This window comes from Nannobrachium achirus (assembly GCF_963921795.1).
Source record: "Nannobrachium achirus genome assembly, chromosome: 3".
Lineage (NCBI taxonomy): Eukaryota > Metazoa > Chordata > Actinopteri > Myctophiformes > Myctophidae > Nannobrachium > Nannobrachium achirus.
Window position 1 is genome coordinate 65,661,712 of NC_137812.1, and position 13,298 is coordinate 65,675,009.

A 13,298-nucleotide genomic window follows, 5' to 3' on the forward strand; every position below is an offset into this window, starting at 1 on the left:
AAAGGTAAAGCCAGCAACCTGGTTCAATGAATCAGTAATTAAAAATAAATCAATGAATCAGTAATTACTAGTCATTGGGTTCGAACATGTGTGCAGTTTGGGTTATCGGGTGTGCACAGTATTAGGGATTGAATGAAGGAGTCTCAGAAGTAATGTTGGAGAACCGACTCTTTTTAGTATAGTGCCCAAATTTGGGCACTATTTCAGAATGTGTGTGTATATAATCTTGGGTTAAAAGACTGAGATCCGACTGTTCAGTAATGAACAAATGACCGTTTCAAATCAAACCTCATTGCTCATTCAATGCACTTTTATTTGCAAAAGTAACATTGAAATATATTCTAGTGCATTATGTTGATCATGTTTATTTTAACAATAAAATAAATAATTGTAATATTAGGATGCATTGTGCTTCTGTTCTGCACCCTAGCTGCTTCTTCTGAATGTCCATACTGACGGTTCCGGCATTTGCAATGATTTACTGTGGCTGCTCCTTCAGTGCAAGTTCCTGCTGTTTGATGGCTTCTTGAGCCTCTGACTGCATCTTTTCCAGTTTCTCCAGAGTGACCGATTTGAGAGGGAGGAGCTTGGGCTTACACAGAACCAATGTAGGGACATCTTCCATGGAGAGTTGCCCTGTGGATGTTGACCAAAAGAAAAGGTGAATGGCAAAGATTAGTACTCACTAAGCCTGACTAAGGTATCACTATTTAGCTGGATTAGAGGCAAACACATTACAAAAGACTGGGCCAAGGTGTTGAACTAGAATTTGTTTTAACCCATTTAGGCCTAACCTATAGTTAGGCCCAAATCAGAAATTAGCCTACAAAAACAAATGTTGATACATACTGTACATGTACTGTAAGCCCCTCCTATACACTAAAATGTGTACCTGGCCTGAATATTTACTGCTGTCTATATCCTAAGACAGGAGGAGTGCATGTCTCCATTCCGACACTAACCCTAACCCTAAACCTTAGGCCTATGGGAGTGTCGCCACTCCGACAATAAGAAGTCAATTTCGGAGTGGCGACATGTCGGAATGGAGAGAGCCTCCCCTAAGACAGTAGGTCAGCTTTATTTTTGCGACGAGCTATACAATGGAAGTTTTGGTATTGGAATACAGCTAATACACTGTATCGTGGACAACAAGCACACCTGTTTGTAACCAGTGTTTTCTAAATAGTGAATTATTGCTTTACTAACCTTGTTTAGGCAAAACCTCTCTGAATATTGACTTGACTTCAGGCATTGTGTCTGAAAGTGACAGAGTTGGGGAAAAAGAAATGAGAAATTGTTATTGTCTTTTTCTTCAATCAACAGTAAAAAAAAAACATCAGTAATGTTGGTCTTCTAGAGGTCCTCTAGTCTAGAGGACACGAGATTTGGGAATATGAATGCCTGCAACCCATCTCTGATTAAATATGAATTTTAATTAATTATATTAATCATGCTATCTTTATTTAGTCTTGCGTAGCCTGACAACTATTCCACAATGAAAATTTAGGGAGGCAACAGTCTGACCACGCGAGACTCATCTTTATTTTGACCCTTGCATTAAGATGGAAGCCCAATTGATTTATACATCCCTCTCTCGCTTGCCACAGTGAAAAGTAGGAATTCCACCATTGAATTCCACATTACCCATTCCCTACAGGCATTGACACTAAGGCTTGCCCACCTGCCCTCGGCAGGTAAATAAAACGTCAGGGCAGGTGAAGATGCCTTTCAGGTTGCCCGACAGGGCAAGTGCTCATTTGAGAGGGGACACAAATGTCTATAAACACAACACGAGATATCTGTCTAAACACCTGAACGTGGCCAGTGTGATGTGTCTTCTGGTCTGTGGAATGTAAAATAAGAGCACTATTTACCTATAATGTGCTGTTTTTACTGTTGCTACATTTAAAAATATAAAATAACAAGTGTGAAACCATAGACATATTCAATCATAGCTAAAGTATTTGGTATTTGGATTTGGAGGTATTGAGGTATGACATTTTATCGCACAGCCCCAGAAAGTAAAGAAATAAGTGTTAAATTGAGCGGTAATTAAAATCGTACCTATCATTTTATAATGGACAATTTACTTTTCGGGCAAGTGGGCATTACCTTCGGGCAAGTAGAACATGACCTGTACTTGCCCGATGGGCAAGTGCCTCTGAGACCTTAGTGTCAACCCCTGCCCTACTTGGAATGAGTAAAATGAGACATTACCCCAGGTGAAGGAGTTTAAGTATCTCGGGGTCTTGTTTACAAGTGAGAGAAAGGGGAAGACGGAGAAGGAGATCAGCCGGAGAATCGGAGCAGCAGGAGCGGTTTTGCAGTCGCTGAATCGCACTGTTGTGAAGAAAAAAAGAGTTGAGCCGTGTAAGGGAGATACCAGCCACCCTTCTGAGAAAACTCATTTTGGCCGCTTGTACCCGAGACCTTATACTTTCGGTCATGACCCACACTTCATGACCATAGGTGAGAGTGGGAACGAAGATTGCTCGAAAGACAGAGAGCTTTGCCTTATTCTGTGGGGGCCCTTAGAGATAGGGTGAGAAGTTCAATCACCCGAGAGAGACTTGGAGTAGAACTGCTGCTCCTTCACTTGGAAAGGAGTCAGCTTAGGTGGTTCGGGCATCTAGTACGGATGCCCCCCGAGCGCCTTCCTAGGAAGGTCCTCGATGCACATCCCACTGGGAGGAGACCCCGTGGCAGACCTAAGACCAGATGGAAGGATTATATCTCCAGACTGGCCTGGGAACGCCTCGGTATACTCCCAGAGGGAGTGGAGGAAGTTGCGCAGGATAAGGAAATCTGGAAGTCTCAGTTGGAACTGTTACCCCCGCGACCCGATTCCGGATAAGAGGTTGAAGATGGATGGATGGATGGATGGATGGATGGAATTACACATTAGCTCAGATCTGTCTTTTATCGTAAATCTTATCGTCACAAGTAAGCGATTTTGACAGGGAATTGGGAGAATGAAAAACAAATATGGGCTTCCACAGCAACACGTTCCAACTAAGCATTTGATTAAAAAAAATAAAGATATATTTTTTTATCTGTATCTTACCATCCACTTGAATGGAGAAAAGATATTTCTTTTATCTGTTATCTGGCCCAGTGGGAATGGGCCTTTTAGTCATTTGAAAATAGCCGATCTAAAAAGATCAATCAAGTTAATTTGGAATTCCTAACTTTTACTTAACAGTCTAAATTACAGTATTGATACTTTTACTTACGTACAAAATGTAAATACTTTCCCAACACAGCTGGCAGGCAAATAGCAGGCTACAATTGTTTCATATTAGCCTATATTAGCCCAAGTAACTGAGTGATAAATGTCAAGTAACTGATAATGTATACAAAATAGAAATAATACTTTAATATGCTCGCGTGAGGGAGCGTAATCATAACTGTAGTAGCAAAACATTTGATATCCTCACCTTTATTTTAGTTAAAGCCTACGAACGAAGATTACACGGTTGTCAGGCCAACACTTCCTCAACAATCACATGACCTTTCTTCTGCGCTTTGAGTCTACCAGCCCATATACTGATACCAGCACGGTGCTTTGTCGCCAACTAGCGGCATTTCCTATGTATAACTGTAGCCTTTTTTGTGTTGTTACTCTAAACACCTACAGTCAGTGGTTACAAGTAAAAGTCTGTAATTCATTTTACTTGAGTGAAAGTACAACATTATTTGACTACTCATTATGCATAAAGTTTTTAAATGTATACAAATCTTTTGAAAATAGCAGATCTACAAGTTCACAATGCGTCGCATCACAAATATGCCTCTGAGGTAGTGGAGTAGAAGTACTGTAAAAAGTACTGAAAATTGCAACTACTCCAGTAAAGTTAAACTACCTCAATGTTCTTAGTTACTTTACACCACTGTATATTTAATCATTTAATTACACAGTAGGCGACAATCTTATTTAGTAAAGTAGTTACTGGAGACCACTTTTTTCTATTATTAATATTATTATTACTATGCCATGCCTATTACCATTATTATTTGTTATTTGATTTGTTTTATTTTTTGCATGGACAGGAATTTTCATTTGCACTTCATGTATCTTGTCTGACAGATATGATATGTTCTTGATTTCTTTTCAAGTAAGGCTACCCTGTGTGTCATTGGTTTACCATATAGTTTGCTGATGCACTGCACTGTCTCAATTCACTTCAATTTAAATGAGCTTTATTGGCATGAGAAAACATGTCTACAGGTGTCTTGAAGAGAATAAACTGATTTATGAGTTCCAACCTGGCTTCAGAGAATCACATTTCACTGACACATGGCCATACCATCTCTTTTTGAAAGACTGCATCGACATGAGGTAAATATTGTGGCCTGGTCATGCTGGACCTCCAGAAGTCATTTGACACCGTAAATCACTCTATTCTGATTGATAAATTAAAAGCTATCGGCAGGGCCGCTGCAACCCATTATGGTGCCAGCCGCACAACTGGCTGTTGGGTGCCCCCTGCGACAACGATGCCCCCCCCCCCCCCCCCCCACGAAATGTCCATGGTTTTCCGAGCTTTGCACGCTGTAACAGCAACCATGATCACATCATATAACGGATATCTAACAGCACAGCACCATAACTGCACTGCCAAAGTTGATATTCCATAGTTGTTTTCCAACAAAGAGATCTAAATATCAGTCGGAAGCAGTCAGAACTGGGCAGGGATAAGTTAATTCACATGAGGTGGAAAAATCGTTTGATTCTTACTTTTGCAATGCATCAGATCAGATGGATCTCAACTGTGGGTGAGTGTCTGCCTGTGGGTTGGTCTGTGAGTGCAGAGTCAGTCGCTACTGCGCTGCGGCCGCGCCCCCCAGATCAAATGGATGGATGAACAGGCATCACAACCCATTGATGATTGATGATTACTTTTAGCCGGAGCAAATACATATTAGTTAAACTTATTATGATGATAATCACAGAGTCTAACAAGATGGCTCACCTAAACAACATCAGCTGGGGAGAAATTGGAAGTAAAGTGTCACTGCGAGAACATCTGCAGGAACACAAAAGGTAAAAATACATCAAGCCAGGACCAAGTGTGGAGAAGAGGGGTCACAGGTGCAGCGCACAACTTGGTTGGTGAGTTGGTGAGACGAAGGAGAACTCCAGGCAGGAATAACCCCACAGTACTGGAGAACTCTACGCACCTGTGTCACCTCAAGTCCTCAGGAGGGACCCACCCAATACATCCCCAGAGGAGCCTCTTGTTGGGAAAAGAAATAAATAGAGCAGGAGAGGGGAGTTTAGCCTTGGCCAGGAGGAGGAGATGGGCAGTGATGTGGCCACCACTGCCGACCCGGCCATCAGGAGGGTGTAGCGGAGGGTTCACGGGTCGAAACACCTGATGATCGATGGTTACCGCCTGAAGACATCAAATTTTCCTGGCCAAGGCTACATTCACCAAACGTGAATGTAGGAGAAGCATCGTTAGATGTAATTATAATCATGATGATCGGCTTAGCTCTTCTTTTTTTTCTTTTTCTTCTTTTCTTTTCTCTCTCATTTTTTGGTGCCCTTTGGCAGCGTGCTGCCCGATGCACAGTGCGTTGTGCGCGTCATGGTAGTGGCGGCACTGGCTATCGGTCTTGATAGTGCAGCATCTGAGCTGGATGCAATCAGACCAGGTGGGGAGAGAACAGGTGATGGAGGTGAACAGAACCCTGTCCCCCCTGTAGCATTCCTCAAGGAAGCATACTAGGGCCTCTATTGTTCATAATAATATGCAAACGACATGGCATCTGCTTCTGACTGCAACCTGTTCGCGGATGACTCGGCTCTCCTTGTCTCGGACAGAGACAAATTGCAGGTTGAAAAAGCCCTTAGCTCTGAACTAGATAAGATCTGCACCTGGCTCAATGACAACTATCAATACACCTGGGTAAAACCAAATTCATCCTCTTTGGGTCAAATCCTAACCCCAGCAAGGTCGATAACTTCGCATAGTGGGTGGGTGACAAGAGGCTAATCTTTCCAGTGAAGAAATTACTATAAAGTAATCAGAAAAAAAAAAGAAAATCAACCAACAAACTCGTTTTTTACAGAGGATCGCTCTGCTGATCAGTAAAAATACATTGAAGACTCTAGCAAGAGCACTCATTCAACCCCATTTTGACTATAGAGTCCACGTATGGTATCGCAACGCCTCAAAGGCCCTAAAAACACAAGGCTCCAAACAGCCCAAAACAAACTAGGCTTCTGCTTAACCTGTCATCTCGGACTCACCTTAACGCTAATCACTTTTTGGGTGGCTCATGGTAGCTGACAGAGTACAGCATGCTGCAATGGACTACTGATACCCAAAAATACTTCCAAACCGTCAAGGATGTTCACAATTACAACACCATGCAGAGGCAGCTCCACAGATCACGTCCAACTCAGATTTGGCTAAAAAAAGGGTAAAACTTGTTCTCCTGCTATGCCGCTGAAATGTGGAACACCTTACCAAAGGCCTTAAAGTAGTGTAAATCCCTACCATCCTTTAAAACTGCTATGAAAAGGCGGCTGCTTCTAAATACCTAAATTATATGTTATATGTAGGCTATGCTTTGGCAATGTAAATATTCTTATTATGCCAATAAAGCATTTTGAATTAAATGCAATGCTTTTTTAATGTTATTGAAAACACATGCCATTCAAATCAGTCGAGTACAGTAACAGCTCCACAGGGTATAATTGTCTGCAGGATCTTATTTGATTTTTTATTCAAATTGACAGACCCCTATGGTTTGAAATATTACAGCCAATGTTATCAAAGGTGATGGTGTAATGTCCACTGTCCACATCATTATTATCAATATGACATTATTATAAGCGTATTGTTATTCACTTATAATAATTATTATTATTGTGACGTAGGTCGCTATTTAGTATGAAAACCTCCAGCTCATGTCTGTCTGTCTGTCACACCTCATGCTCTTCTGACATCACAATAATGTTGCAAATGAATGGCCAAGACAGGATTCCTTTGCACTAACCTGTTCTGACATCACAATGATGACTTGACCAGCTCAGCGTTCTCAACGGGCCCAAAAATTAAGGCCTGGCCCTAACTGGGCCCAGTTTTACTAGTAAGACGCCTCAAGGCAAAAATCCTATGATGTCTATCACATCTGACATCATACATACAATCCCTTTCATGCCCATACATGGAGATCCCTGTATAAACCAGCCACAAAGATATGGGCTGTCTTCCTCCATATATGGGCTGGGCATTCCCATATGAAGTCCTGTTAGATATGGGCTTAATATTGATGACATCAGGGATCTCCATATATGGGCATAAAAGGGATTCTGTTAGAGTGGTTCCCATGACATCACAACATACAATCCCTTTTATGCTCATACATGGAGATCCCTATCCGCCCCAGCCACACAGATATGGGCCATGTCTTGGCCATCTGGCCAGTGATTTATATCGATGACATCAGGGAGCTCCATATGGACATAAAAGGGATTCTGGGGAATACCCATAAATGGACTTTTACATAATTTATGGTGATGGTTGTCAGCTCCACCAAGGCCACACAGAGAGCAGAAGCGCATGTGAACGCAATGGCGCCAGGAGGAATGGCTGTGATGTCACATGTGATGTCACAGTGATGTGTCAGGGGAACCACAGTGTCCCATATCTGGGAATGCCCATCTCATGTGATCTATCATGTCAGATATCTCGATATTTGGGAACACATTTTGTCCAACTTAAACAACCAACCAAGCACCAGCGCTCGCCCAGCAGTCTGCTGTCACCTAGCCTGGCGTTGCTCATACTAATTCCTCACAACACCACCACTACCAACAGGGGGTGGTGTTGTGCAGTCTGGTTTATTAACCAGGCTAGCTGTCACCCAGGCGGATGCGTGCATGCGCCCATGGGAGCTTCTCGCCCTTAGACCGTCTTACTGGTTATTATATTGTTATTATTATTAAAAGCATGGTGGAAAGTAACTAAGTGAGTAGGCCTATTTCCAATTTCCAATACTTTTACTTCTAGTCTCCATTACATTACAAGCAAATATTGTACTTTTACTCCATTACAATTATTTGAAACTGTAGTTACTTTGTAGATTTTGATCATTATTTATCATTACAAAACATGCATTAACCACTTCAATGAAGATACAAGCTCACAATGCGTCACAATGCAACGCATTCTGAGCTTGTAGATCTGCTATTTTCAAAGGATTTTTTTTTTTTTTTTTTTTACAATTGAAAACTTGTGAAATGAGACATTCTGCAAAATGAGTACCTTCTACTTTTGGTACTTTAAGTACATTTTGATACCAATACTTTGTACTTTTACTCAAGTGAATTTTGAATTCCGGACTTTTAATTGTAACAGAGTATTTCTACACTGCAGTATACTTTTTAAGTAAAACATGTGAGTACTTTTCCCACCACTGACTGACGTCCACATCATTAGGCGTATAATTAATATCATGACATTATTATAAGCCATATTGTTATTCAATTATTAAAACGTGAGTAGGCCTACCTTTTCCACCACTGATGTCCATATAGGCCTACTATCATTAACATTATGACATTATTATTATATTATTATTACACTATTATTATTATAAGCCTATTGTTATTCAATTATTATTATTATTGTTATTGTTAATGGCTTTCTACCTTTTTTTTGTCTCGTGATCCATTGGTTAGGCGGCGTGCATAGTGACGCAATGTGGTGGTAGAGAGAGGGAGGGAGGGGACCGGAGAGAGAGCAACAGCAGTAAGGAAAAGAGAGAGAGGAGGAAGCAAAGCAAAGCAAAGCAAGGATGGCCGAGTCACACCTCTGAAGGTAAAGTAGCCGATCTATTGTCACGTTATACACATACTAGTATGAATGTTCCCCTCCCTCTCTGCGTCAACTAATTAATGCTTTAAATCACACAGTCACGCTGTGTATAATTTCGTGTGTGTGTGTGTGTGTGTGTGTGTGTGTGTGTGTGTGAGAGAGACACACACACACACAGTGTGTGTGTGTGTGTGTGTGTGTGTGTGTGTGTGTGTGTGTGTGTGTGTGTGTGTGTGTGTGAGTGTGTGGATGCTGCTGACGGCTGGCGGCCGCGGCAATGTCATTTTGCGGGAGAGGGAAGAAAATTCTCTCTCTTCTCTTTTTAAGAGAAGAGCCCTCTTTTGTTCAGTTTGATCGGAATGGCCGCTGTGTGTGTGTGTGTGTGTGTGTGTGTGTGTGTGTGTGTGTGTGTGTGTGTGTGTGTGTGTGTGTGTGTGTGTGTTTCTGTCTCTCCTCCATCATCATCACCACGCACTAATACACAGCAAAGATGGGGTGAAGATGATGATGATGATGATGATGATGGTGGTGGTGGTGGTGGTGGTGAATAATGTTAAAAGTTCTAGGAGATAACACAGCCACGGAAGGATCAGATCAGATCAGGAGTCGAAGGGGGTTGTTGTCGCTCGCCGACAAGATCCGATCCAAAAGCTCACGACGCCTAGTTGTGAGCTTATTGTGGATCTTTTCTGGTCGGCGAGCGACACCGTCGTGCGAGATGTGTGTCTCTGTGTGGGGACTGGGGAGGGAGGGTTTCTGTCGCCGATCGGCGATCATGTCGCACTAGTAGTGGCCGCGGCGGCATCTCGACTCACCCCGACTGACAGTTGCTGCTGCCGCGGCCTAAAATATATACAGTATAATATAATATATTTGTGTGACACAACCTCCCCGGTCTCACGACAAGAAAGCGACGCGTGCTCGACCGATATAAGTGTCGACGTGACTCGCGTTGACACTTGTTTTTTGGCTGAACGCACGTCATTCTGGCTGAAAACGCGTCATTTCTTGTTTTTTTTGTGTGTCTCTCTCTGTTGTCTACCTCTGGTAGAAGGAGTTCTCCTTAACGCTATGTCATCGATAATACCTTGCGTCCACAGGAAAGGCTGCGCACCCTCTCGTCTGTAGTAAAAATACAAAATACAGTCTCGCTACTCACCAAAACAAAGACGTCTTTAGGGAGTTGAAAGCCTACTTTCCTTAGTGGGAACACTCTGAGCCCCCCGACTCGCGTCTAAAATACACGTTTTAGCCAAAAAAAAAAAAATCACCACAAGGCAAAATCTGGCCAATGGAATTTTCTATTGACAAGATCTGTAGAGGGCGCTGTGGAGTAGCTAAAACTTCCGCTGAAATATTTTCTTTTCTGGACAAAAAAAAACATTTTAGACGTGAGGTGGGGGGCTCCGAGTGTTGCCACTGAGAAAAATAGGCTTTCAACATCCTAGAACCGTCTTTGTTTTGGTGAGTAGCGAAAGCGTGTGTTTTTTTTTTTTTTTACTACAGACGAGAGGCTGAGCAGAAAGGGCTACCTGTGGGCGCAAGGGCTCCTCGGTGACATAGCGTTTAAGGAGAACTCCTAAACGCTATGGACCAGAGCTAGCAGTGGCGTCAGTTCAGCAAAAGCTAAGGTATGGCAACATGACTGGTGTCTTGCACACGCGTGCAAGACACCAGTCATGTTGCCATACCTTAGCAACAGGCACAATTAAAAAGTACATGTTATTATTCCCCCCTTGTAGCCAAAGGTATGGCAGCCGCCATAGCTTGCCATACCCAACTGACGCCTCTGAGAGCTATAGTCGTCGGGCGACACGCTAGCGCGACTGTAGTCAGTGTAGTGGGGAAGGGAGAAAAAACACACACACAACCGCAACTATACAACTAAAAGCTAACGTCGCTTTGGAACTGGGTGACTGACAACTCGGTTATTCACCAACGATAACAGAATTGGGTTCGTTGTGTTGAATGACGGCGGCGTTGGACTTTATTCGTGGCTGTTGAACATTGACAGAAAGGAGGAGGCTCGGCTAAAAAAAAGCTAGCTAGTTGGCTGTTAGCTATAGCTAGCGTTTTGCTTGCACTGTTGACGTTTAGCCGTTTGATTTCCTGCCTTGTTGTCACTGTCATTTTAGCCACGGCTAGCTTTAAAAAAACAGCGACGTTAATCTGTGTGATGAAGGCGGACGTCGGGCGTTATGTTACCGATGACACCTCCTCCCTGATGGTAAACCTTGTTTACATAAATAGCTATAGCTAAATGTTGGTTCCCTGACGTTATTGTTTTGTTCTTCTTGTTTTTTGGCTAGCTAGCGTTAGCTGGATGAGATTTTGACATGTATTGTTGTTGCACATTGATTGCATGGGGAGCCGAGGTGAGTGTAATCCCCGTTCCGATCGGCCTTAATGTTTGTGTTTCTGTGTCAATTAACCCGAGACGTTTGCGTGACTTCCTATTATTGTCGTCTGCCCGATAATCCTCGTTCCGTGGATTTGTCATTGGCACGATCAAACCAGAATAGCCATTCAATCTGCATTGGATCCTATGTAGGCAAGGCAGGTCACGGTGCCACTTCATGTTTTTCACATTGCCTTCCCTTTAAATCTTCACTATAAAACAACCACAGGCATGCTGGATCATTTTGCCATTTCATTTGTCTGCTGTTTATTTTGTCACCAATTCAAGTTTTGTTGGCATTCATGTTATTACCACATCATATTCAAGTGACAACATGAACATGACAGGACCTTGTACCCTTCGTGTCAATGAGACACACCGTTAAACTGATTAATAATAATGAATGAGTGTTTATTTAAATGATTCATTAACTACAGTGTTTTATTTGTATGTTTTTATTTTTAGACCAACAACAGTAATGGAAAAAAACAGACGGATCTGCTAAAGATCAATGGCCAATAGGCCAGTGTATCCACTGACACTCAGTGCTCAATGGAAACTTAGCAGGTCCATTGATTGATTGAAGAATTTTTCAGAAGTTTGCAATAGGTAAAAGTATGGTTTCATGACAGCACAAATCACTGATACAAGGTCAACTAAAAGGAGATCCTATTAAGCTGTACGACTTGTTTACACAGGAACCACTTTATGTATCTCATATAACATTGAAAGACAGACGGATAGAACAGTGTACTTTGCATAGGATAACATCAATTACAAAAGCAGAAAAAATGCCGAGAACAGAAGGGGGCTTATTATATACTATTTACACGTATTGAGTAGCAGCCATCTGAAGGTGATTTTTCAGACCAATTTTGAAGGAGGCTAGGGATTTGCAGTTTCTGCACTCCTTTAAGGCCTGCGGTAGGGCGTTCCACATGTTGGTGGTATAGCTGGAGAACAAATTGGAGCCTTTTTTAGTGTTAAATCTGGGTTGATTAGTGGCGCTGCCTCTGGTGTTGTGATTGTGGACATCCTTGAAGTTTTGGAAGTAGTTTTTCAGGTACATGGGTATCTTGGAGGTGTAGTGTATCTTGTACACCAGGCCCATTGCAAGATGCTGTACTCTGTCAGCTACTGTGAGCCACCCCACGCTTATGTAGTGATAAGCGGTGAGGTGGGCCCGAATGGTTAAAGTGGTTAAAGGTGTAGTTCACCCCCAAAATGACCAAATTGATTACTCACGCCGTGGAGACGTGAGTTCAATATTTTTAGATTTTTTGTCGCATTATTGTAAATTTACCCCCATTGATTTCGGTACCCAAATGCAGGGTCCCCATCCGGAATCAATGGGGTAAATCATAATTTATTGTGATCAAATTATTGTCTTTGAAATGCTGCAAAAAACAAAAGATATCAAGTCTCCATGGTGTGAGTAATCAATAGAAAAAAAGTAATTTTTGGGGTGAACTACTCCTTTAAAATACCTTAGCCAAGTTCCATGATGACATTAGGCTGATGTTGATGGACAGGACATGCATTAGATTTTCTCAAAAGCCTAATTACATTAGCCTTGCAAACTAGTCTTCACAGCTTAGCTCCCACCTACAGTAGTTCTCCAGAAGTCTCTAGACGTCCCCAGAAGTCTGTAGACTTGTGGAGAACTGCTCCAAATTCTGAAGACTGGTCTTACAAGCTTAGTTCCTTCCCAGTTCTCCAAAAGTTTCAGCTCCAAATTGCGATAACATTAGTTGCACATTAAAACAATTATGTATATTATTTTTTGCATTGGAGACTGGAACACATGAATACATACTTAATTTCTGTTTGCCATTTAGGCTTCATAATCACAAACTGCACTGACCTATTTAATCATTTTATACTTTAAATGTATTTTTCACAATTTTCAACATGGAAACGATTATGTAGAATAATTGCGATCACCTCAAATAATTGCGATTAGACGATTATGTAATAATTGTGACAGGCCTAGACTGGGGGTATAATCATCAGGTATAGTAATGTTTTCATTACTCATTGATCTGCGCCTGAGTCTGCGACCTCAACTT

At 42.0% G+C, this 13,298-nt stretch overlaps 2 protein-coding genes across 5 annotated transcripts in view; one reads left to right on the forward strand and one right to left on the reverse strand.

The window, feature by feature from the left end:
• Window positions 1–41: 41 nt before the first annotated feature.
• On the reverse strand, window positions 42–3,505 carry bbip1 (BBSome interacting protein 1). Of its 2 annotated transcripts, none has more exons than XM_080721682.1 (3): window positions 3,438–3,505; window positions 1,207–1,257; window positions 42–636 (listed from the first exon to the last, which is right to left on the reverse strand). In XM_080721682.1, the coding sequence occupies exons 2-3, from the start codon at window positions 1,250–1,252 to the stop codon at window positions 479–481; spliced, it is 204 nt and encodes a 67-aa protein (XP_080577808.1). In that variant the 5' UTR covers window positions 1,253–1,257; window positions 3,438–3,505; the 3' UTR covers window positions 42–478. The 2 variants fall into 2 exon arrangements, with proteins under 2 accessions (XP_080577808.1, XP_080577809.1); XM_080721683.1 differs by lacking the exon at window positions 3,438–3,505 and adding an exon at window positions 2,218–2,266.
• Window positions 3,506–8,776: 5,271 nt separating this feature from the next.
• Window positions 8,777–13,298, forward strand: part of shoc2 (SHOC2 leucine rich repeat scaffold protein) — a 618,526-nt gene continuing 614,004 nt past the window's right edge. For 2 of the 3 annotated variants that reach the window (XR_013961882.1, XM_080722264.1), the window contains exon 1: window positions 10,699–11,058. The gene's annotated coding sequence lies outside the window, so the exon portion shown is untranslated. Of the gene's footprint in view, window positions 8,835–10,698; window positions 11,059–13,298 lie in introns of those variants that run through there. The other variant, XM_080722265.1, reaches the window with a different exon arrangement.